The 26,403-nt window shown below is 36.6% G+C and overlaps 1 protein-coding gene across 4 annotated transcripts in view; it reads right to left on the reverse strand.

Moving 5' to 3' along the window:
• The window catches only part of Otogl (otogelin like), a 121,477-nt gene that overhangs the window by 4,199 nt on the left and 90,875 nt on the right, over positions 1 to 26,403 (reverse strand). For all 4 annotated transcript variants that reach the window (XM_050135533.1, XM_050135530.1, XM_050135532.1 and 1 more), the window contains 20 exons: positions 26,110 to 26,159; positions 25,013 to 25,190; positions 24,618 to 24,760; positions 24,368 to 24,391; positions 24,185 to 24,277; positions 21,984 to 22,173; positions 18,653 to 18,867; positions 17,143 to 17,284; positions 16,075 to 16,260; positions 14,912 to 15,124; positions 14,417 to 14,521; positions 14,069 to 14,176; positions 12,271 to 12,372; positions 11,854 to 11,958; positions 11,728 to 11,768; positions 7,777 to 7,840; positions 6,454 to 6,632; positions 5,931 to 6,035; positions 4,878 to 4,997; positions 3,576 to 3,621 (listed from right to left, as the gene is read on the reverse strand). In XM_050135533.1, the coding sequence (XP_049991490.1) occupies positions 3,576 to 3,621; positions 4,878 to 4,997; positions 5,931 to 6,035; positions 6,454 to 6,632; positions 7,777 to 7,840; positions 11,728 to 11,768; positions 11,854 to 11,958; positions 12,271 to 12,372; positions 14,069 to 14,176; positions 14,417 to 14,521; positions 14,912 to 15,124; positions 16,075 to 16,260; positions 17,143 to 17,284; positions 18,653 to 18,867; positions 21,984 to 22,173; positions 24,185 to 24,277; positions 24,368 to 24,391; positions 24,618 to 24,760; positions 25,013 to 25,190; positions 26,110 to 26,159 (2,409 nt within the window). The remainder of the gene's footprint in view (positions 1 to 3,575; positions 3,622 to 4,877; positions 4,998 to 5,930; positions 6,036 to 6,453; positions 6,633 to 7,776; positions 7,841 to 11,727; positions 11,769 to 11,853; positions 11,959 to 12,270; positions 12,373 to 14,068; positions 14,177 to 14,416; positions 14,522 to 14,911; positions 15,125 to 16,074; positions 16,261 to 17,142; positions 17,285 to 18,652; positions 18,868 to 21,983; positions 22,174 to 24,184; positions 24,278 to 24,367; positions 24,392 to 24,617; positions 24,761 to 25,012; positions 25,191 to 26,109; positions 26,160 to 26,403) is intronic.

A 26,403-nucleotide genomic window follows, 5' to 3' on the forward strand; every position in this document is an offset into this window, starting at 1 on the left:
TTGCATTTGATAATGGTATGTCAGTTATGTTAGGCCTTAGCCAAAGTTGGTTGACTCAACATTGCGAACGAGAATTTGGGTGATTGCCCAGGTAGTCAGTTGTCTCTGTCATTTATGGCACATTTTGGATATCTCTCATTTGTTAAGTAATATTTATTCCCTTCTCAGATCTTTGACGGAGTTGAAGATTATATAATTGTAATTACTCTCTACATTATTTAGACTCCTTTGTGATAGAATGTCTGGTAAAACTTTTGTTCTCAATATTGTTTGTTATATCTATTATTTGTTATTATTGTTTATAGTTGTATTTGGTTTAGTTCTGTCTTATTTAGACAAAAAGGGGGAGATGTAGGGATAAGCCCGCCCATTGGGGGCGGGCTTGCCTCGGGCGAATGTTTACTGATAAATTGGGCGCGCAGAAGCTGCGGGGCCCCTTCCTATTTCCTGTACTCCGTGGGAACCTTGGTTTCATGAGTCTGGTTTTCCATTAAAGTTGTGCAAATACTTATCACAATTTGTCTGCATTAATCTAAGCCGCCACATCTTCATGATTTCAAATAAAAGGACCGATAATCAATCATTCATGACACAGTAGTATGCATCAATATGTAACTGAGAGTTATATTATAATATCACCAGGAATATATGTTTAACAATGTTTGACAGTGATGTAAACCCCGAATAAGATGCCAAAGGCCAGGATTCAGAACTCGCTCAGTCATCGACTTGTTTTGTTACTTTGGGCAAGTCATTGATTCATTCTGTTCATTATCCTTGTTTATGGAATAGTGGAGTTACATTATCAATTTTCATATGACTTTATCCAGGAAAGTCTTAGTCAAACATACTGATATGAAATTCAAAGAGGTAACGCTAAGCTACTCTGGTTTGGGGAAAGATGGGTAGTTAAAACTGGCTGAAATTAAATTACCTTGGAAAAATTAATTCAATAAATATACGGGACAACATTATTCATCACTGGTTAGTTGAACATTTTATTTCTAGAGGTATTTTCTGTGTATTCCTCGCAGATTTCTTTGTAAGTATGTTTGATAGCACCTGCAATAGTACCTAAATTCTACAATCTCCGCTACATAACCTGGCCATTCAGGATCTCCGGCTTCAACAAAGCTTCTCTAGGGTCAAAGAACTATCAACTACTTCATGTTCCCTTGCCCACCAGATGACAGACACCGAAGCAGTTTGCTCTTATTCTGGAACTCAAAGAGGTTGGCAGAATTGAACTATACCCATGTTTGATTAATGTTATCTCCTCTTCTGGGGCTTGATTTCCTAATCATTTCAGGAAGCTACACCTTCCTCTATGAACGAGCTGTGGGCATGTCTAACAGGATGAGGAACACTGGTGTAGGATTCACCAGTTTAGCAACCCAGTTATTCCCCTGTCTGCCCTCAGAAAATAAATACTAACTCTGTATTAGTTCTCATAGGATGATATTATAGGGCCAATTAGAAGGGCTTTGACTTGGAATATGACTGTGTCTGTATCTCCTATCGAAAGAAGAGATTAAACTCCAAAGCTGACAAAGGAGTGAGAAGTAAGACTATATAAATATACAAATACAAGTCTCTTTAGATTCTACAGCTAAATTTAATTCCTGTGTTCCCAATACAGTAGATAATCAACAAACTTTAGCTCCCATGTGACTCAAAGAACACTGAATGAAAAACTCCTTATTTTCAATGAACAGAAAACAGTTGAATTTGCTGGTTCTTCAGATTCTAGAAAATAAAATATCCACTTTTCTTAAGGTCCAGTTAGTATAATTTTTGTCATTTGAATTGTGTCCATCAATTTTTTTTATGTTCAGTAGAGCTATACATGTGATTTTTATCTGGTCACAAGGCCATTACAGACGGAATCAGACGAGAATGAGATGAATATGAGATTTTAATGCAGATTGACTGGTCCATATAAAAGGGAAAATTTGTCCACGTGTGTACATGTATGTGCATGAGCATGTGTGTGTGTGTGTGCGCACACACACACACACACACACACGCAGAGGCAGGGACAGAGATTATTTTCTGACCGAACTCATTAGAAAGCAGCTCGCCAACATCAAAGTTTGGGGACTCCACATCTCTGAAACAGTACATTTCTGGTGTTTAAGTCACCTCCTCTGTGAGAGTACGTGTTATAACAGGCCTAGAAGTCACACAGTAAAATGGAGATCAAGGTGTGAAATGCTGAACTTCTTCACTTTCTTGGGTTTTTTTTTAAAGGGGGGGTGCTTGTCCATGACTTAACTGGGTTGTTTGTACACTATCAAACTAAGTTTGGCCTCCTTGGGTAGAAAATCAAAAGATTCCCAGAATTTATTGCAGTGGACTTTTGTGCAAAATAAATATTCTATCTTTATATATTCACGAATTTCAGTTCTTCAGGATACTCACAAACCTTATTTGAGAAATATTTCAGCTTGTATTTAGTAATCCATCCCTCTGCAATGATGTTATCAACCAAAATTTTACTATGTCCTTTACCTAAAGTATTTATATAATTTTTAAATTTCTACCTATGTAACTCTTCTTAAAATTCCTACTTTTTATTCATATAAGTTCATATTTTTAAAAAATAACAATGGTGGGTTGAATAGTCCTCTATTCTAGGTCAGTCTTTAAATTATTCAAAATCCCAAGAAAATAAACATGTAAATAAAATAGGTATAAAACGCATTACAGGTACCTAACTAATGACCATGAAAATTTGTAAATACAGGATTTAAACATAATTCATTGTTGGCACTTTCCAAAGATACAGACTTAAAGATTTGTTCAAATGGCCTGAAGATACTATACTTTCCTGAATGTCCATATTGGTGTCTCGATGTCATTCTTATCAGAAACTACTTAAGTTTGTGTAATTGAGCATACTCCAAGCAAAGTAGGCCATAGTGAACTTGAAACTCAAACCTATGAAAATCCTAGGCTAGAGGCTAGAAAGTCACACAGTAAAATGGACATCAAGGTGTGAAATGCTGAACTTTTCCACTTTCTTGGTTTTTGGGGGAAAGCTTATCTATGACTTGACTGGGTGTTCATACACAATGGAACTAAATATTCACCCATCATCACCAAATCACTGAACAAGTGGCTCAGGACGACTGACATCTCTTCTAGAGGCCGTGGGTTTGGTACCCAGCACCCAAATGATGGCTCACAACATTGTGTAACTCCAGGGCATCCAATATCTTTGTATCTCTGTAAGCACTGCATGCATGTGCTACACAGACATAATGCAGGTAAAACACCCATGCACATACAATTATTGTAATTTTAAAGAAAATACTAGGCTATGATTTTTTTAGAAGTACCACAATAAAGAAATGTCCAAAATGAGATGAGAATTTATCTAAATAAAAATGTTTATGTACACCACACAATATAAAAAGGTGGGTGGGGTACAGGACTATCAATCATACATTGTAAGAGCATTTAAATGACAGACCTTACCAAATACAGTTTAGGAACAGACTGTTCAGAGACCCCAACAACCACATAAGCTATGAAAACTACTCTACTTCTGCACGGACTCCATCCCCACTTACAGATCTTGCAACAGCCTTCATTATAAAGCTTGACAATCCCTTCATTCTGGAAAAGGAGAAAAAGGGAAAAGACACAGTGTTTATCCATTTCCTCTCAACCTGGGATTGAAATCCAACTCCCATAATACTTTATCAGTTATCATAAAGCCTTTATAGAAAAATAATTAAAAGTTAACAATTCCTAATAAGAATTTCTTTGTAACAATATTTTCTTCAAAAACTGCACTTTCTCTACCTTCATACAAAAAGTACTAAAAAATGCTACTTAAGGAATATTTTTTATGCTTCAAATATTTTAAGATAAAAATAATGGAAGCTATTCTAACAAGTTGTCATTCATTTCAACTCTAAAAAATTATTTAATCTATAAAATTAGAATGAACTTTTTTTTTTTTGGTTTTTCGAGACAGGGTTTCTCTGTGGTTTTGGAGCCTGNTCTCTGTGGTTTTGGAGCCTGTTCTGGAACTAGCTCTTGTAGACCAGGCTGGTCTCGAACTCACAGAGATCCGCCTGCCTCTGCCTCCCAAGTGCGACTTTTAAATATCATAAAATGTTAAGAAGATACATTTTTCATTAATACTTTATTTTTTCAAACAAACCCCATCTTTCAGAACTTAAATATAACTTTAGTACATGTGATAGCTTGCTGACCATCACTATTAAGAGTGTGACTACAGTGGAAAAAAAAATCTGTGAGATTATGCTTTTTCTCTATGCAACTGAATAAACCCTGTTTTTCACTGACTGACTGATTGCCTAAGTAATTAACACTGGAAAAGGTTTGATTTAAAATAAAAATCATAACCCTTTAAAAATCTTCCCCTTAATCGATTTTTCTTTTAGAAAATCGAGGGTGAAATGGAGCAAAACTATAGAATCTGGAAAAGCACCAAGTTCTCCAGTGGCTGTATCAGAGAAGCAAGGTAAATGCCACTAGGTTAAGGTGCATTAATGACACAAGATATCTATATGTTTGTCTAAGAAAACAAGGTAAAACTCAATTAGGTAGCACATTTATCTATGTTAGAAGGGAGTCTGGGTTTGCTGTCCAAAGGAATTTTCAATTATTCTTCAATATCTGTGTAAAACCTAGAGACAGCAAATGATCCATTCATAGAACATCAAATTTAAATTCAAAATAGCAAATTAAAGAACTGCAACAGATATTTTATTTGTGCAAAGAAAAGACATTGACCATAGCAAATAATCTACAGTGTCTGTTGGACCTTGGACAAGAGTCTAATGGGTACTTCCTAGATTACAGTTAACGCAGAATTTCTTGAGATATAATGAAGTACAAACCAGTTTGCATTCGGTCTCGTTAAAAGGAGGGCACACCATGCTGTAGTTTAGAATCGTGGCTCCCTTGTCGGTCCTAACACATTCATACATGGTGCAGTTATAGCGCCAGGAGCTCCCCTCCTGAGAAAGAAAAGGAAAGTGACAGCTATCCGTGCCAAGATCTGTTACATTCCTTAGAACACCTAAATTCATTAAATATTCAACCAAGTCCACAACAAGATGGAGAGCTCCTTAGGGCATATTCCATTTGAAAATTTCCCCAATTGTATCTCAAAATCACACACATGCACACATATGGAAAAGACAGAGAAAGAGAGAGAGAGAGAGAGAGAGAGAGAGAGAGAGAGAGAGAGAGAACACATTTGCAAGTGTTTGGTTTCATAATGGAGGAACTCCTATTGCTTTCTTTGCTCTAGGTCGATGGTTCTCATCCTGTGAGTTAAAACTCATTTGGGGATATGGATATCCTGCATATCAGAATAATTCAAAATATTTACATTATGATTCATAACAGTAGAATAACTGCAGCCATGATGTAGCAACAAAAATAATTTTATGGTTGGGGTCACCACAACATGAGTATGGTGAACTGTATTAAAGAGTCACGGCATCAGGAAAGATGAGAACCATTGCTCCAGGTCCTATCTTAACTTATAAAAGGTATCAGATCTTCCATGAACCTCATTGAACTTACAATCTTTAAGTTCAGGGGTGATAAAAAATAATATGCAAAGTTAGAAAATAGCAATATCCAATATATCAAAACTAAAAGTTTAATGGCTCCATAAAATACTAATTTTTAATATCTTCATAATTGATTAGATATCAGCCTTTCCCGGAACTCATTTCTTATACCTGGAAAATTGTGAGAGTACAAGTTAAATTTACCTTAGGGAGCAATATAAACAAATTTTTACAAAATTATCAAAAGTGTCAAAAAGTTTAAGTTACAACAAATACACTAATGTGTGGGAGGTGTACACTGTGTATAGATGTGCGATATGAGCAGAGGTATGGCAGATGATATTTTTAACAGAAAATAAAAATGTATACCTCATATATAACTGACGTTCCATTTTCCATGTGAAATTTGCAGGATATGTTTCTACAGGTTCCACAGCAGTCATAGTCGCTGAGAGATGGGATGTAAATCTGGTGCTGCATATAACGAACAGGCACAGTATTAGTCACCCAGCCATACTAGCATCTTAATGAGTTAGTTCTGAAGGTGTTCTCTCTGAACATCTGTAAGCATTTCTAAAGCTGCCTGTGAGCAACTTTAAAAGAAACCAGTTTTCTTTAGATAGACAGCATATAAATGAAGTAGATATTAACCCCTACATCTACAGGTGCGACAATCATAGGTCAACCAAGCAAGAAAGCTCTCCGTCACAACTCTTGAAGATCAAGGCCATTCATAGTAAAGCAAAAATCTGCATTAAATAGATTCCTCATAAAATTATAGTGTTACGGAGCTATTCAATTGTATAACCCATAAAGCATTTACAAGCTCAAACTCTTTAACTGGAAATTTTAAACTCACTAGACCACCAGAATGACTTATAAGAATACTTACAATATCGCAGGCTTTTGAACAATTCACCATCGTAACGTTAAAAGTATGAAAGCCTGTATTGTTATCTTTATCTTCCAGACATTCTATTGTATAACAAAAATCCCCTTCCAAATACTTTGTCAGAGATTGGCCAGGATTCAATACTGATACTTCTTGAAACACACATACATCATCTTTTTCTAAAGAATGGTCAATAAAAAAAAAAAAACACAATGTTATCTTTTGTATTTACCAATCAATAGAACTTATATTTAAGACTAGATTTTCATTGTGATCAACCAAATTTTCAAAATCAAGTAAGATGGTACATATACCTAGCAATCCAACAGTGCATTTAACCACATTAACCACACCAATAGCACAGCTATTCCTTAATATATAATAAAAATTAATCTGTAAAATCACTTGTATTAGCATGCTTGAAAAGATTTATTTTATAGCAACTTCCAGAAGTATGAGGTCTCAGGAATGAGCAAGGCATTTCTGCTCCATCTCCAGAACACAGATCATGACCACTGTTAATGTAGATGTAGATGGATTCAGAGTCTAATTCAGTAATAGTAGCGCCATTCATTGTGGGACTCTGTAACATTTTGTGATTTTAATGATCATTATGCTAACAGAAACGATTCCATTCTTAGTGCTTCAGGGATAATGTACCACCAGCTATTAATGGTGGCACATTAGAGCAAGCTGGAAGAGGGCTCTTCTTGCCTCTAAGTCTGAGGTCTTGCTGTTGTTTGCTTATACAAAATTGTTTAAACCAAAATTGTTTTAAACAAAATTTAAAATGGTTTAAAACAATTAAACCATTGAAGAAACAGTCTACATTCTGTGAATCCACTAAATGTAGGAAAATACAGTGCTTAATGCTTTCAAATGATAATACTAATCATAAAATGATGAGCAAAAATATGCACAATTTTAGATAGCATATTTTTTATCCATTTCTCATATACTACACACTGACCAATTTTCCCCCCTTTTTCTCCCCCCAAGTCTCTACCCCCAATCTCCCTTTCCCTCAGATTTAGTGTTTCAAGGCATTTTGGCTAAGACCAAAGTGTAGATAGCATATTTAAAATGACTTAGAAAAATAATTCCAGTTCTGGGGTGAAAAATTCATTTTTCCAACTTATCAAATTTCTCAGAACATTTTGAGATATTATAAAGGAAAAGTAAGAGTTGTTTATTAGAATACTGGCAATCAACTTAATATAAATACAATATTTCTAAAAGAAAATATTTTAAATATATAAATGCAAAGCAACAGACACCAATAAGAAACAATTATTACTTAAAAGTATTTAAGAAAACACTTACCACAAAGATACTGTACACATCCACAGTCACTCTGAAAGTATTGATCTATTGTGGCAAATTCTCCCTATGAGAACGAAATTGTCATATGATTTATCACGATCATTTTTGAAAATACACATTACAAGCAATTTCACCCAGATAGTTCACAAACCTTCTAGGGGTAAGCTGAAATTTGCCGAGCATTCAGGAAAAAAAAATCACAATAAAAATGTTATTGTGCATTATTCAATGCTTGTATGGGGGTATGTGAATATACATGTTCATATGTATGGGCACATGTATGTCTTGTGTGTGTGGTTGAGAATGTGCATGTATGCTGAAACCAGAGGACAGTGGGTGCCTCCCTTGGTCACTCTCCATCTTATACACTGAGGCAACGTGTCTCACTTGTACACATCAATTCTTTAGATAGCCAGCATGCTTCAGGAATCCTCTAACTCTGCCTGTTGTGGAGAGGGGATACAGGTGAGTTAGGATGCTGTGTATCCTAACTCAAGTCCTTACACTGTGAAGTGAGCTGACCCACTGAACTATCTCCCCAGCACAGATGATTCAATCTCTTTGTACTTCAATTTTCTTATCTATTAAATAAATGAAAGAGGGCATGATGCTGTTTATAATTTATCCTGACTTTAAAGTCCTACTGAATGTGTTTGATTCTGAGATTCCAGGGGGCAGTTTGGAGGAAAAGAAGCTTGCAGCCCTGAAATGCGCTCATCTGCTCTCTGGAGGCAGTCCAGAGCTCTTAGGTCCACATCCCAGCGTGGCAGCTATGACGTGCACGTAGAGTAAAAGCAATGAGTCTAGGCTTGTGTCTAGTAGCCAACTCAGGAACAGGATTGCAACGGGGCTCCCTTTTTACTAGTTATGAACAACTGCACATTACCAATTTGTGCCTTACTTCCCTCACCTATAAAATAGACATAATGTTCCTGCTGGCCACTTAGCATTATGGAAAGAAATAAATAGGCCAGTGTATATAAAGTGGTCAGGATTAAAGCTGTATTCCAACAGTACTGTATAAGCTATTAGTAACTTTTTGTCATGACCAAGACTCAAACCTTGCCCCGTTGGAAACGGTTTAGCATCCTCAAAACCAGTGGTTCTCAAACTGTGGGCCATGAACCCTTTAGGGATCTAACAACCCTTCCACAGGGATTGCCTAAGACCATTGGAGATATCAGATATTATATTATGATTCCTAACAATAGCAAAATGACAGTTATGAAGTAGCAATGAAATAATTTTATGGTGGGGGGTCACTACAACATGAGAACTATATTAATTTATATTAGGAAGGCTGAGAACCACTGCTCTAAGCAATCACAGGGCCAGCCTTAAATTTTCATGTGTTTTCTTGTAAGCATTTCCCTTTTCACAATGCCTTTAATCTTAATAAATGATCATATTAATAAAATGAATTTGATTCTTCATGTAAAGAACTTATTCTATTAAATCCATATGACTGTCTTCATTTCTCTTAAAGCTAATACATTATATTTTGGTGTATTTTATAAATTGTAATTTCATGTGTTAATTTATTTGTTTTTTTATGACTTTAAAGACAATTGCAAGAAAATTGGCAATAAAATTTTCTAATGAAATATTTTTTAAAAAACTATTAATCAAATTCTACCATGCAAATGGTACTTTAAAGATAAAAATAAGAGATCTGTTTTATGTTTCTATACTAGTTACTTACTACAAATTTTCAATTTTTAATAAGCAAGGACATAATTACACACTGTATTTCCTCAAAAGCTCAAATTTCAATTTAATAATATTCCCTTCTTTGTCTATGTCTTTTCAGATCATACCCAAATATTTATAGGTAGATTTATCTCTTAGGGATCCAACTCCACCCACAGAATACATCGTTATTATTTACTTAACATTACATCCTATAAGATGGTTTACTCCTACATAAGCATCACAGGTCTTTAAGGTTAGTAGTAAACTCTATAGTCTTGGGTTGTTTTTACTCTTTGGCTAGTATGATATTTAAAAACAAATTTCTGTGCAGCATTCACTTCATTCTTGTGGGTAAGTTCTTGGACCAAATGGTCCAAGACCCAGTCTAACCCAGTGATCTAAGACACTGCTATTGAAAGTGCGTGCACAGTTTTCCATCACCCCGAGCAGTGCACAGTGGTTCTCATATCTCCTACCCTTTCAATATTCATTACAACCCAACTTTTCAAATTGGACATGAAGCCATTTTCATTGTAGAACTGGTTTACACTACACTGAAAGCAACGGATATTAAATATCTTCAAGGCTAGCTGTGTGTAAGATTAGTCAAGACTGGAATTCTCCAGATCTAATCTGAAATATTCTGTGGGCTACAAGAGTACTGGCCAAGAATCCAGTACACACACACACACAGATACACACACTCACACACACCCTTTGAATACACACACACACACACACACACACACACACACACACACACCCTTTGAATCCTGGCAATCAATCATTTACCCTTATAAGTCTCAACTTTCTTATTTATGAAATGATATAAAAATTTAGTTCCTGAAGATTTGATTTTAAGTACGAACCTGAGAGACATAGAAGTCACAATCCTACTTTTATTCAAATGTGCTTGTAATACAAACACAAATAAGATGAAAACTTCATATAAAATCTATGGTAGCTAAATTTCCTTGTCAACATGACCAGGAAAATACCTTAGGAGATGCTGCCCTGGCCTTGCCTATGAGGGTATTGCTAGTGAAGATTAGACACAGCCTCAATGAGAGTAGTATGATACCATGGAATGTATCACAGACTGGATAAGTAAGAAAAGGGAAGAAACCAGTTGAGCACTAAACTTAATTTGCAGAAATAATGCTCCTAGTTCCTCCCTCTCCTGCTGCCAAGCCTTCCCTACATCAAGGGGCATATCTCCTGGACATCGAAGCCAAATCTTTTCTTAAGTCACTTCTTTCCTGGCATTTGGTTATGAGAAAAGTAACTACTATGAAAGTTATTGTAACTCCCCAGCATTCTGTGTAAACTATAGATGACGTCGTCTGAGAAAATGTTAAGTTAAATGAGAGTGAAAATAAAATAGAGACATCCATTGCTTGATGCTACTCCTCATGTGTTTTCCAACAAAAACTTGGGTTTCGGATGTCTGAATGGGCTGAGAGTATATATAAAAAAAAGAGGAAAATGTAAGCATAATCTCATTGTGGAAGACAATATCTGCTCTGATAAATGAATGAAGGTAGGAACTTATCTTCTTTTTAAAACCTAAGAGCACGGAATGAAGGTAGGTATTTGATGAAAGGCATACAAAGTATCATACACTGGTCACACTCTGTTAATAACTATGTCAACCTTGTTGCCTTAAAACATAAAACTCTTGAAATTTTTCTTTTTATATACTCACAGATAACTCCAGAAGAGATGCAGTGTTACATACTTGAACCTCTTTCTCTACTATAAAGTATGTATTAGAAGTGCATTTTCTGGAAGAATTATTTAAGCCTTTCGATGGTAAAACAGCTTTTTTTTAAATAGTTTACTTCCTTTTAATGACTGAGACCTTCACTGACATAATGTTAGTAGATTAATTTGTCTGTTAAATATTTTTGCATTGCAGTATAATATATTTTATACGTCATTTTTTTAATGATCTTATTATGTAACCCTGATTGGCCTGGAACTCACTATGTAGACATGTTGGCCTCCAACTGACAGAGATCCACCAGACTCTGCCTCACAAGTGCTAGTATTAAAGCCTGCAACACCTTGCAGGGTCACTTTCTTTAATAAACTATAAAAGGTTAAGTATAATGATACAATGTCATTATTTCCATCCACATCAATATAATATAACAAGGAAAATTCCATGAATCTTTAATAATTCAGAAATGAGAACAATCAAGAGAGAAGATACTAATTTGAACAACACAATAAGGCAATCAAAATATACATTCTTACCACTTCACAAGTTGGCATGACAAGATTTTCACAGTTGCACTCTACAAGGCAAAAAACCAACATGTTCACCTGAGTCAAAATACATCAGCTCATCGTTGCAAAACTTTAAGATATGAAATGAGTTACCACACTGCCAGTTTGGGCAACACTGTCCAGATACATTTTTTCCCACCAGATCCGTATCTTTTGCGCAGTTGAGTAACGGTGGAGGACAAAGATTTGGCTCACACACTAGGAAGAAAAATCAAATGGGGAAAGATGAAAAGATGGATCGCATAGACTTGCCAGTCCTAGTTAGCTTGCTGTCATTACCAAGGCAAAACAGGATTTCTAGTCCCCAGGGTTTCTTCTACTTCTCGCTGCCATGTGCTCCTATGGCTAGCATGGGTTCAGCCATCATTAGTTGATCTAGCCCAGCTCATCCCGTGAAAAGCCCTGACAAAGGGGTCTAAGTTAACAGCACCATTGGACTTCTTAAACATCTATCTCTTTTTGGACTTTATGTTGACACATTAAAATATTAATTAGTTCAGATGGCCTTACCACAAGAGTACTGTGGACAGCACAAATGTGTCGTATTCAGATCCACTGTGAGGAATTCTCCATCAGCGCATTGTGGAGCTGGTTCGGTGCATGCTTCACACACTGAAGAGCAAACAAGAAGCCAAAGCCATATTAAACTAAAATCAAGTTAACGATTAGTTCAGATTATCAACTATACCAAAACTGAGTATAATATTGTTCTTTGGAAAGTAGGACAATAACACATAGCTCTTTACTATCTTTATACTTTTACAAGCACAATGCAAAAGAGGATATCTTATCAGAAATATAAGCCATTTTTTCCCAGAATTTATTCTTATTGAAAGCAAAATTCATAGTGCTGATTAATTGATATCATAGTTCATAAATTGATTGATATTTTTGGAATTACCTTATTTTTCTACCATTGATTGTTCCCTCTTATGGTTGAACAGTGTGGGAGGAACTTGTTCATAACTACCTCCAGATGTGATAATTTTCTGAATGACTCTGACAAATGACTCATCTACATAATTCTTACAAAGACTATTAATAAATGAGCCGAATCCTGACCAGTTACTATTTGGGAAAACCCCTGCCTGATTATCGGAATCTCTTTCAATGGAATTTCAATGAGAAATGGTGGTACACTAGAATGAGATACAGACAGAGGTGACATCTCTTCTTCCTCTTGACTCTTGCACTTGCCCTTAAATCATTGTGGGAACTTAATCCAGGCACATGCAGTCAAGGAAACAACAGAATTTGAGGAGATGTCTTGATTACTGGTATGATGATTCTCTTGAGCTGGGGGGAAAGAGTTTTCCTTATTATTAACTTTCTAGTTGAACAAACATAATGCTTTGTGCTGGGTACTTCCTAGATGTGTCTTATTCTCCTATGCTTTCTAGAAATCATCATAGTTCATAGATGGTACATAGACATTAAGTTAATAACTTATATATTATTCTAGTTGAGTCTTCTAGACTAGCCCACACTAAATTTTCTTTTCAAAAGATAGATATTTGCCTCATTATCCTCTTGGCTAAGAACCTTCATCTGGTGATGGATGGAGATAGAGACAGAGAACCACACTGGAGCACTGGACTGAGCTCCCAAGGTCCCAATGAGGAGCAGATGGAGGGAGAACAAGAGCAAGGATGTCAGGACCATGAGGGGTGCACCCACCCACTGAGACAGTGGGGGCTGATCTATTGGGAGCTCACCAAGGCCAGCTGGACTGTGACTGAAAAAGCATGGGATAAAACCGGACTCTCTGATCATGGCGAACAATGAGGACTGATGAGAAGCCAAGGTCAATGGCAAGGGGTTCTGATCCTACTTCATGTTCCGGCTTGGTGGGAGCCTAGCCAGTTTGGATGTTCACCTTCCTAGACATGGACGGAGGGGGGAGGACCTTGGACTTTCCACAGGGCAGGGAACCATGACTGCTCTTTGGATTAGAGAGGGAGGGGGAGAAGAGTGGGGGGAGGGGGAGGGAAATGGGAGGCTGGGAGGAGGCAGAAACTTTTTTTTTCTTATTCTCAATTAAAAAAAAAGTATCATCAAAAAAAAAGCCCATATTCTATTATTTGGATCATGTTTGGAGAGGTACACATAGTTTTGTTGATGGGATAAGTACTGGCTATACCATTATTGAGAGTCATTTATGATGTCCTCTACTTTCTATCAATTTTATTCAGAGCAATCACTACAAGATACCATAATACCGCTTGCCACGAGTCCCATGAGAGTCACGGCAAATAGATGCTCCCCAATTCCTTTCTCTTCTTGCAACAATTATCTCTAGAGAACTCACCACAGAAAGGGTAGAAACAGCAGGGTTCTCCTTGTTGAACCTGAAGCATAAACTGGTCTTCTCTGCAATCTGGTGTTGAAATGTTGGGACATTTCACTGTATCACACTCTGCAGAATCACAAATACATTTGAAAATTTGTATGAGTGAAACAACGGGTAAATTAAAATGAGACTATTGCTTTTGTCTCTCTGAATTGAGTGACAATCTTAATATAAAAGGCATTTTAGCAATTAGCAACTTCATGATCTTTTACAATAAATTCCAACCATAGAGACCCAGAGGAAGGAAGCCTCCTCGGCTATTTAGAACATACAGTGAGCTTTATTTTCCCTAATAGATTGACTTACCACATTCATACTGTGGACAGCAAGAAAGAGCACTATAGCCAACCATCAACTTCTGACTACCCGTGCATATTGGGATGGTTGTGTCACACAAAGTCATGTCACAGCCTAGAAATAAGCCGGAGAGTGTTACAGTAGCAGTGAGCCCAACTGGAGTCTTATGCTGCCATCTCAGAGTGGGGAACTGGCTCCACCAAATGTGTGTTCACTCCAATGAAGCCCAACAGGCACCCAACTGGCTGTGTAAGGGATTGCACCAGCTCTAAGGATCCTCTGGGATTTTCTTGCATCCTTTATTGTCATGAATCAGAGGTTCAGAGCCCTACCTTTTGTCATAAGTTTCTGAATATTATTAATAGTTACTGGCAAGTATTTTAACATGAATTTTATAACCTGCTTTGAGAAAATGGCATTTATGGAAGTACTTCATAGTTAGCCTGCCGTGTTTTTCACAGTCATTGGCATGCATATCTACAAGGCTCAAGTTTATCCACATACCACAAACTTCTTTAGAGCAACAGGTCAACTTATCAACAATGCGCATGACAACTTCAGCTTCTCGTTCACAGATCGGGGAGGGCTCTTCTTCACAGATGGGCTCTATCGGAATAATGCTTCCATCCTCCAGACATTTGTAGAGGGCACACTCATCAACGCCCCCATTCCAAATCTCCCCAGCACTGCGGGGTTGATCTTCCCTGTCAGTGCACACTTTAAAAGATCAACGATGTTATGTCATTTACAACCTGGGCACTACAGCAAGTCAAGTCATGACGTCTTAAATTTTGGATCATTACTCTTCCACCAATAAAAATGCAGGCCATGAATCTATACTGTCTCAGAGTCTTCTGCTTCTTTCTTCAGCTAGTACATTGCATTACTCTTTAACCGAAGTTGATATGAAGTCCACAGAAAAGACTTTTATTTTCTACAACCTTCCACGGGCACTTTCCTTACTGGCTGTCACAAACCTGTTTCTCAAAGTATCCTTACATTTCTGTTCTACCTGTCCTTCCATTTAATCATTAGCAAAATTCCTTTTCTTTTTGCCATGGTTTAAGACCCAAATGACTGACAAGGTGCTGTGTTGCAACTTTCAGAATTCTGCGCTTTTCTAATCAGTCACAATCATAAGGAAAATATGCCAAAAATAATTTGAATATGAACATAGAGTAGTTAAGTGTTTCCCCCTAGATAATACTGCTATCTACCATTTCCTGCATTCTTAATTTCTTAAGACACTGAATGCAAAAAATGTTTTTTCTAACTATTTTATGTTTTCGTGTTATAACCATAGGGACTAAGTCCTGTTAATTTCTCCATACACAGCCTCAGAATCACAGAGGCAAAAGTGAACCACCACAGAAAAAATAATTAGACCTTAAAATGACCCCACAAATTACTTTTAATTTTTAATTTGCCTTGCTCTTTCCTAGTTATTAACATACACACAAGTAAAGATTGAGGACCATCATTATCAAATATCCTAATTCTAACTCCAACTCAATCCATATTAAAAGCAAATTACAAATTCGTTTCCTTTCCAACACCTGGGCCATCTTTGATGAGTTTCCCTCAGCATATATTTCCAATATTTAAAAGATATTGTACACGTGTGATGGCTGGATTCCTGGGCAATCACTTTGCACTTGGGTCCTTACCACATTCTCGCTCTGGGATGCACAGGGTTTTATCTGGCCGGTGAAGAATGGTTCCGTTCTTGCACACACAGTCCTCTCTCAAATTCAGACAGGAAGAGTGCCCATAGAACCATTTATTGAGACACGTTCTTGCCTCACAGGGCCTCACACAGGGCTGGTATTCCTTTCCCTCTGGGCAGCTCAAAGCTGTCGGCAATAAAGGACAGAATTTGCTAATAACCAATGTAATCTACGTGAATTCTGGTCGAGAGAGAGCAGTCAGCCTGCATTGCAGATACAAATTTCACATGGTTTCACTTTAAAGATTATTTTTCATTTACTGCATAACAAATAACATAAGCCTGGTGACTTCAAAGGCATCCTTCAAGTATCTAGATGGTATTCAGTGTTGTAGCTGAAAGGGTTTCTTTAATTCATATCAAATATATATTTCTAATTTCCAGTCTAAGTCTCTTTCACATAAATATATGGAGTCGACTATTACAAAACTACTGCAGCCAGAAAAGATACAATTTCTCATTTTCTCTGCAAGATAATTATGGAAACACTCCTTAAATATGTAACTCAAACTAAGAGAGAGAGAGAGAGAGAGAGAGAGAGAGAGAACTGCCTATGGAGGTTTAATCATTTACTGTCAAAAGAAGCATTGCTGAGCAGTTTCTAAATGATGTTTTAATAATTTTTGTTGATTTCTACTGTTCATAAAAAGTCACACTGTTCAAAAATGAATATTCAGCTTGTGGGAGGTGGTATAAATTGGTACAGTCTTGATGGGGAAAATTTCAGCGTGTCTAGCAAAACTGGAGATGCTAGATGTTCATGATGAATCAAGAGTGGAGATTCCTCTGGTAACACACCAAGAGGGGAACAGGAGAAGGATACAGAGCCAAATTCCCTCTTATTTCTGAAACTCAGTGACAACTCTTGCACGGTGATATTTGTTTTCATTTTCCATTCACGTTTGATTTCCTAAGTCATTCTGTGACTCAAAGTAAATGGAGAAAGGATTGGGAAGAGGAGGATGCTCTAGAATGGTTAGAAGACATCCCTGTGCTAGCGGTCACTCACGGCAATAGTCAGGTGTCCTCCACCGAATGCAGATATCAAACTTGTTGCACAGAGCCGCATATGCAGAGATCGCATCGCATTCATAGCTCCAGAGATAGGTGTAGTTGATCCACATCTTTTCACAAAAATCCCATGGTGAGACCTAGAGATGCATTTTACCATATAAAAAAAATCTGTCATGTTTAACTTCCCCAAAAGCCATGAGCTAACCCAAAACTATTTGAAAAATCAGGTAAGAGCATTCCTTTTGTGCCAGCACATGGGGTGCAGAGGCAGGAAGATTGACGCGTTTGATACCAGCCTGATCTACATAGCAAGTTCAGGTTAGCCAGAGCTACATAGTGAGACCCGACTTCAACGAAGTTAAAATATTCAGAGCAGTAAATTAATGTCATCAAAGTTTCTCTTAAACCTCAATTTTTCAAAACCATTTTTACCATACCCCCCAAAAAAGAATTTATAAAGGAAAAGAAGTGATGATGCTTTAAAACAGATTTAAATAACAAGAAAGTGCATGTGTGTTCACTTTTATGTGCATGCATTTAAAATATGACTGTAGAATATGTTTGCCTGCCTAGTAAGGTTATCCACATGGGTTTCTTCTGAACTATAACTTCCTCGTTCTTCTCCCTAGACTGCCCTTCACCTGCATACACTACACCAAAATGCCTCAGTATTCTCCTTGCATGGACTTTTGTACCAAATATTCTCTTATCCACATTGCTTTCAGTGTCGAGATCTTTCTCTCTCCCTGCTCCCTTGTTTGGCAATATGTGGTTTTAGATGGCTCAGTTGTGTGAATCTTCCTGAAGGCTTTTCTAAAGCTGAACTCATACGTATCTCTATACCATGTATTGTAAATATCAGTTCACGATCCCTCCTCTTTTAAACTAGAGGCACAGAGAGGACCTTATCTGTGCATCACAGAATTCTAGCACAGTTTCTAATACATGCTAGTGAAAATGGCTTACCAAATTTTGTACTAGTTTGTCCTTTCCTCTTTAACAAGAAAATTTTTTTATTGACATGGATCTCTGAAACTATCTACTAATCACGTAAACTAAGAAAGCAAGAGAATGAGGAGGGAGGTTCATAAACTGAGGAAACAAGGGCACACAAAAATCAATCAAATTGATCAAGTGATGGCTGTGTTATTTACACTAGAGGACAGCATCATAAGAATCGATTAAAACTTCACTGTCTTAACTCTTACACAAGGTTATCAAGCACCATTGATCTATTTCGGCTAGAGGAATTTATTCATGGGAAAATTCCATTTCCCTGAAAGTTATACAATTCTAACAAAGCATAGGAGGAAAAATCTACCATTATCCTTCCTGTCTCTATAAGTTTATGAAGATTAAACATTTCTAAACTTCAGATGTACAGACGGAAAGACCAAAGAGAAGCTATTCTCAGTAGAATAGCACAGCAGAAATGGAAGATTAGGGCTTTTCTTTCTCTCAGAAACTCTAATGCAACTGTTCATTTCTGGCTGCTTGTAACTTACTTTGTCATGGCACGGAATGAAAACATCTCTGTTCAATAACTCGATGCAATGGCTGCAATCATGTTCAGTACAATTCCTAACGGGTCTTCTCATTGTGACTTCAAATGATTTCTCAATTTCCCAACTTCCGATAAATAACTCTATGTCTTCCATGTTGGTAATAATGGTGCCATTCTGCATCCTGAGGTCATCATCTGGGTCGTCATTGCAAATTCCTTGAAATTACATGCAGCTTTTAGATGGCAAAAACCTTCATTATCACCAACTCAATTGGCTTTAATACTTGATTTTAAACAAATTGATTTGAATGAAATTATAAGCATCTGAATTGGTTATCCCTTAAATTTGGCATTAATAGACACTTTATAATTATGTCTTTTTTATTAAATATATATGTTAAGTGAATATGAAGGAAATAAATAGTGCTAACTATTGACTTGAGCGAATGTAGAATTATCTATGAGTCAATCTATGGACAGACCTTTGAGGGATTATCTAGCCTTTGTGCATGTCTGTGAGGAAATATGTGGACTGGGTTTACTGAAGTAGAAAGATCCACACTAAAAGTGGGAGGCACCAGTCCCAGGTCTTGGGTTTTAGACTTAATAGAAAGAAAAATAAAGATAAACATTCATGGTTCTCTGCTTCCTGATTGTGAGTATAACACAGCCCAATGCTTCAAACTTCTGCTGTCCTGATTTCCCTGCCATGGGATACCATATTTTTCAACTATGAATCAGTTTCCCTTTATATTTTTACTATAAATACTTTTCCTTAAATTACTTTTGTTGGGATATCATATAACAGCAATGAGGAAAGAAACTAAATGGTATAATCTAGACAAATTATAAATTACAGATCATAAACAATCCAGCCAAAATCAGGCAGTTGATAGCAGTCACCTGAGGAACAAAGATGTATTCAATATTAGGATATCACTGTCAGTGTATGAACTAGGATTGGTGGCGAGAGATACTATTTTTTCAAAGTATTCAAACTTGTTGGCATGCTCTAGCTTTGAGCTTCTTTGAGAAAGGCCAGACAAATTAGTTTACTCTTCAACAGTGGAGTTTACAGCCAAAGCCAGCATAGAGAAATGTTCCCAGGGCCCTAATCAAACCTCGCCCAAATCCCACCCTAATTTAAACTGTCATTTTTCTTAATTCTTGGGACTTTATTCAATAAAACATGTAAATTAAACATTTTCTTTAAACATCAAACTATAATCCCAAGACAGGAATATCATCAAGAATAACGACTAGATTCTCTAGATAACTTCATACATCAAAGTAGTCTCGGTTCTTTACATCTAAACTTTTATAATGAGAAGTAATAGCAGAACTATGTGTTAGCTTTAAATGCATTTTCAAAAATGTTTTCATTCTAACCACCATGCAAGGGGTTCGCAATACTATGAAGAATTTGATGCAAATAATGGCTGTGGGACCAGGATGAACTGGCTTTTTGGAGTCCATTTCCTATGGACTGATACTTTGCTCAACTGTGATACTAGGGGCTTGGTCCTGCCTCAACTTGGTATTCCAGACTTAGTTGACTCCCCATATGGGAGGTCTTATACTTTCTGAGGAGTGGATGGGAGGTTGGGTGAGGAAAGGGTAGGAAGGAGCAGGAGGAGGGGAGGGAGGGGGAACTGATTGTTATGTAAAATGAAAAAAAAAAAACTTCTAAATAAAAAATCACTGGACTGAAATCTCAAGGTCCAAATCAGGAGCAGAAGGAGAGAGAGCACGAACAAGGAACTCAGGACCGCAAGGGGTGCACCCACACACTGAGACAATGGGGATGTTCTATCGGGAACTCACCAAGGCCAGCTGGCCTGGGTCTGAAAAAAGCCCAGGATAAAACCGGTCTCGCTGAACATAGCGGACAAGGAGGACTACTGAGAACTCAAGAACAATGGCAATGGGTTTTTGATCCTACTGCACGTATTGGCTTTGCGGGAGCCTAGGCAGTTTGGTTGCTCACCTTACTAGACCTGGATGGAGGTAGGTGGTCCTTGGACTTCCCACAGGGCAGGGAACCCTGATTGCTCTTTGGGCTGACGAGGGAGGGGGACTTGATTGGGGGAGCGGGAGGGAAATGGGAGGCGGTGGGGGGGGGGAAGAGACAGAAATCTTTAATAAATGAATAAAAAAATATAATAATGGTGTTCCATCTGGCATCCTCTCAGTTTGGGCCTCACTCTTTTTGACTAGTTTCTTCAGCCAGCACCCAGACTAGCAGTCTTGATGAAACACAGACATCACTTTAATTAACCATATATCTACCACAGTAATTATGTACTTAGGCAATGATCTGTGACTAGCACAATTGTAACTCTAGTCTCTGACCTACACTGTTTATTTAGAATCTAGTTAGCCAAATGACTGGCTTCACAAGAGCAAAATATCGTGAAAATCAAATAAAAAACATACTACATAGAAAAGATAGATCCTAGGAATGATTATGAAGTCTCAAAGTTGGGTTTATTACTCAATAACTAATGAACTATTATTTACACTCAATAATAACTATTTTGAGAATGATAATCTTAAATAATCACAGACGTTTGTGTTAAGTTTAATGTTAAATATTCTTGGTAGGTGAAGAAATATATAAACCATATTTAACAAAATATTAATATAAATTCAGTTCCAAAAAATATAATACTGTGTTTAGATCACATGGTGAAAGGGCCCTTATACTGTACTTTCCTAAGACACAACAGATCTAGTAATTTCAAACTTTTGTTATATGGCTGCAGATATGTCCAGTTTGACTTATAATTTCATGTGTGTGTGTGTTGAATATTATAAAATTAAGTCTAGGCATAATGGTGAACATGAAGCATACATTTTATGATAAAAATTGCATGAATATTCAGAACACTTAACTCTAACAAATGGCTTATGTTTTCTCATTTTTCAGACACTCAAATGTAAGAAAGAAACAAATATATAAAAGCCTTTAATCTTTATACATTGTGTTTTAATCGCATAAATTAAGATAACTCTGGGACTAATATATTAATGCAGGCTAAAATTAAGTGAATTAAAATATACCTAACAACTTAAGAATGTTCTGTAATGATGACTAATACATAGTGTAGTAAGATACAACAAATGTGCATTTAAATTGAATATCTAACTTGAAATACTTTTCCTTACTTTATTAGTTTTTGTTGAAAGTCATTGATTTCTAAAGTACTCTCATGCAGAATTAAGCATGACCATCATATCTCAATCTGAAAAGTGGGCCATGGGTGTCCAAAACAATGTATGTAAGAAGGAAAACACATAAGAAAACAAGAGATATCAACATCGGAACTCACCACAGAGTCCTTCTGTATAGGATGACAAGTTAAACTGGGGTCCGAAGTGAATGTCTATGATTCCTGTAAGGTGAGCCCACTTTATGACTAACCCAGCAGGAGTAGTAATCACATACATGGTGCCAGAATCTTCTATGAACAGCTCTTGACTTGAAAAGGGCAAAGGCACGACAATTGAATCCACATCTACCTAGAATAACATACATGTAGCCCTTAGGAGAAATTTTCTTAAAATATAGAAAATAAAATTAGTCTTTTATATAATATAGGGTTTTTTAGTGTGTGAAAGTTTACTTCTCTGCCACCCTACACCTTCTGATAACTCCTAGTCTTCTTGTTGACCCTTTGCTATGCCTTGATATATTCAGTATTCTCTCTTTGCATTTTACTCTTCCTGAAAAGTAAATTTGTTTCAGGTATTTTCTTTAGTCTGATTCCCTCAACATGATGACCAGACCATGATTTACTAGTATTAATTTAAGACAGAGATCCTTTTTCTTCTAACCCAAGATTCAAGAGTAATAATGTTCAGAAGAATCATCTTTCAAACTTAACAAAGATTAAGAATCTCAGTGATTCTGCTTTTTTGGTTTTGTTGAGATTCTGAACTTAATTTTCAGCATGTCTACTTGATATTTTAATGTAGACAGCCCAAGGAGATTATACTTTAAAAAAAAAAAAACAGTGATTTGAGGTCATTACCATGATATAGAACCATGAGCTATAAGTAATAGCATTTTGGTAGTTAACTCTCTCAGCAATCTTCTGGGTCTCCATCTTTGGACCCTAATCCTGTTGCCTCTTCTACTCTCTGCTTTCTTCCCATTCTTTAAGACCTCAGGATTCATCTCCTCCACATAGGCCTGTTTGACCCCCTCTATGAGTATATCACTTTCTTTCTGTATTTCTCTGATATATCGCTCATAATTTTAATCCCTATACCTCCTATTTTTCAATCACCAGACAATAATACAAAAGCCACACAACTGCAGGTTAATTCATATTGGTATCAGTGCTGTATCGTCTCAAATAATAGTGTTAATAGCTGGATATCAATTTAACAAATGACCAGCAATTGTCCAGGAATATGTTCAACTGAGGATAAAAATAATAATCCCCTCTATCCAAATGCTCAAAATAATAGCATTTACTATATTTGAGGCTATTTACTATATACTCTATCAAGTTCTATCAAAATAAAAAATGCAAGTGCTATCATCTAAAAATTACCATACCTGCATATTTTAAGTTTTACTTAGTTAAACTCTTTTACTATCTTATTTTATATTCATTTTAATATTAATTACATCATAGAATCTAGGGAATTGTGGCAATGCAGTAATTGTGTCTAGAAAGCAAGATAGTAGGCCATCCATGTAAAGCAAAACCTTTGTACATTTTTCCTTATTTTTTAGATTGAGCCATTTAGATCTAAATGATGTATTCATCTGACAAGTCAGTTTGTTTAAGTTATTTTTTATTAATTTTTATTGAGCTCTACATTTTTCTCTGCTCCCCTCCCTGTCTCTCCCCTCCTCTTCAACCCTCTCTCAAGGTCCCCATGCTCCAATTTATTCAGGACAATTCAATTTTACATGCTAAACAGATTCCTCAGATTATATCTTTTCCTATAAAATCACTCAACTCAAAAAAAAAGTCACTCAACTCCTTTCAAGCATTTCATTGCTTTGTTTATGTTATCAGAATAAATTTGAATATGTTATTTTTATTTTTAAGTTAGTACTTATTCATTAAAATAGAGTGGTGTCAACGCTCCCAAACGAGCCATCAGTCTGCCTTTCTCCTAGGGCTCTTCCCTGGAGTGTGCTTGCTACTGCTGTTTTCTACACTCTCTTCCTTCCTCTCCACATCCTTTCATTCACCTAACTTGAAACATGAATCTTAGCACTGGAAGATGAAGTTTGGTGGCTCACACATCATCGGAGAGTGCGCAGCAGGTGTAATGTGGCCTCCCATCAGTCCCATGGAGGGTAACTATTTGAAATGCCTTCACATAGATGGAGGGAAAATACCAAACTAAGAAACACATCTTTTAACTTTCCATGACAAAAAAAATGCTTTTCCATGAGAGCAACAAAAAAATACACACATATCTAATTCTCCTTTTGCAGAGATGATTATTTTTCATAATTTCTTCCTCTAATCCCATGTGAGAACATATCTTAATTGCATGCTCTTACCTTTCTTGCTGCTCTATTAATGAGTATTTTGTGTGTAGATATTGTCACATTTAGCTTCTTAAAACAAAGTCCTGAGATTCTTCCGAAAGAAGCCTTTATTTGAAAACAAATTAAAATTTTATGACGTTAAATAGTTTTAGTGACAAGCAAAAGGAGTCTACAAAATTATTCACAGATACTCACTGGTTTTTTAAGGGCATTTCCATTCTGGGGGAATAAAGAAAGACACGCATTTAAAATAAATGCACTGATTATCCTTCAAAACCATCAGAGTAATATTACAAATCTATGATGAATAATTTTCCATGAAAACTTCCTTTGTTTCAATACTAAGGGATCAGTCTCATTTAGTATTTTATCACTGTGGAATCCAGGATGTTACAATGAGCTACAGATTTAGGAAGAAATGACCCCAAGATGGGTGATAACGTACCTGATTCATGGAACATTTTTCAATGTGAACAACTACAATTTCCCCGGGGATTCTTACTAGGACGTAAGAAGCCTTGCTGGACAGGGCAGCACTGTTTCCATCAAATGTGATGATGCTCAGCTCTGACAACATGGAGCACCGACCTAGGACAAAACCGTGCAGAGTGCAAGTTTTTAAAACTACTATTTGAATTTTAGAACTAATTTCTCTCTTAAAAATATAACTTCTTCCCAACCCCCCCGCTACTCTCATGTTGTGTTTTTCATTTGTGTGTGTGTGTATGTGTGTGTGTTGACAGGATAATCACAAAACAAACAACAAAACACAAAACAAAAACCCCAACACTGTTCTCTGATTCAGAGACACGGTTCACCATATGAGAAACACAAACTCACAGGGACATTCCCACTCGGGACAGCATATATCACTGTTCACTTGAACAGGCCACCCCCGGAATCCACAATCCGGCATTTCCAAGTCCTTTGGGCAGTTCAGCGACCAGTTGTAAAAGGTCCATTCCATATTAAGGCAGATGTACTGGCTACAGTTGTAAACAGGATCAAACTGTTGAGGCTGATAACAGAAGGGCAAAACCAGTTAAGTTCGCAAGCTTAACTAATGCTTTCATTGGGGTTTAAATTTCACATTCACATTGTTCTCATAAGTATGCACGCAATTAACAAAAACCTTTTGAAAGATAATTCAGAATTAGCTCCAACTTGTTGTCAGACCATCTCTGTAATAGTCAATATATACTTAAGATTGACATTAACACTCACTTGAGATCAGAAGTATCAGACATTTAGGCAAGAGTTTTTTTTTTTCTTTTTTCAAACATTCAAACTAGAATAGAACAAATTATCAAGGAGATTTTCTTAAGTTCTTACTTAACCATGACTTTGATTTTGTTATTGCCATCAGAAATCAATTAGTAAGAATGATCTGAACTAGTTAAGAGAGCACAATTGTGGATCATAGAGATGCAATAATAAGTAAATTTACTTTTTAAACATATTGAATAATATGTTTTTCAAGCATAAAACTTGACTTCAGGCTCTAGAACTCCTGCTAAAAAGCCTGCCATGTAGGAGGTGCACGCTTGTAAACCCAGAGCTGCAAAGACAGAGACAGTAGATGCCTGGGCTCGTTGTTCAACCAGAACATCTTACTCAACAAGATCCAGGTCTTTGAGAAACTCTGTCAAAAAATAAGGTGGATGAGTCCTGAGGATCAAGACCTAAAGTTGTCTTCTGGCTTTAACATGATACACATATGTGAGCATGCATGCCCAAACATCACACAAACACACACACACACACACACACACACACACAATGAAGTTACAGTTACAAACAAGCAATGTATATCCTGCTTCTCTTTTAGCAAATAACTGGATACTGTGCCAAAGGGAGTTAGTGTTTGTACAATGATACACAGACTAGTGTAAGTGCTATAGAAACAATGAGCCGCTGAAAGAAACACACAGCCATACCTCACATTCCAAACCTGTTGTTGGAGTCACATCTGATGGAGTAACCATGTCTTCATCTACAAGAAGTAAAAACATGTCCCTGTGAGTGGGGTGGGAGCGACCACGAAAGGATACTAAGTGTGATTTTTTAAATTGTGCTTAGAAATTTTACATTGTCTATTTCACTCATTCCTTCCAGGTATCAAGCAAACTAGATAGAATAAAAATAACTTTGTAATTTTTTTCTTTTTTTCTTTTTATTTATTTATTTATTAAAGATTTCTGACTCCTCTCCGCCACTGCCTCCCATTTCCC

The sequence above is a fragment of the Alexandromys fortis genome, unplaced genomic scaffold, assembly GCF_014885135.2.
Source record: "Alexandromys fortis isolate MF-2015 unplaced genomic scaffold, M_Fortis_MF-2015_v1.1 scaffold_24, whole genome shotgun sequence".
Classification (NCBI taxonomy): domain Eukaryota; kingdom Metazoa; phylum Chordata; class Mammalia; order Rodentia; family Cricetidae; genus Alexandromys; species Alexandromys fortis.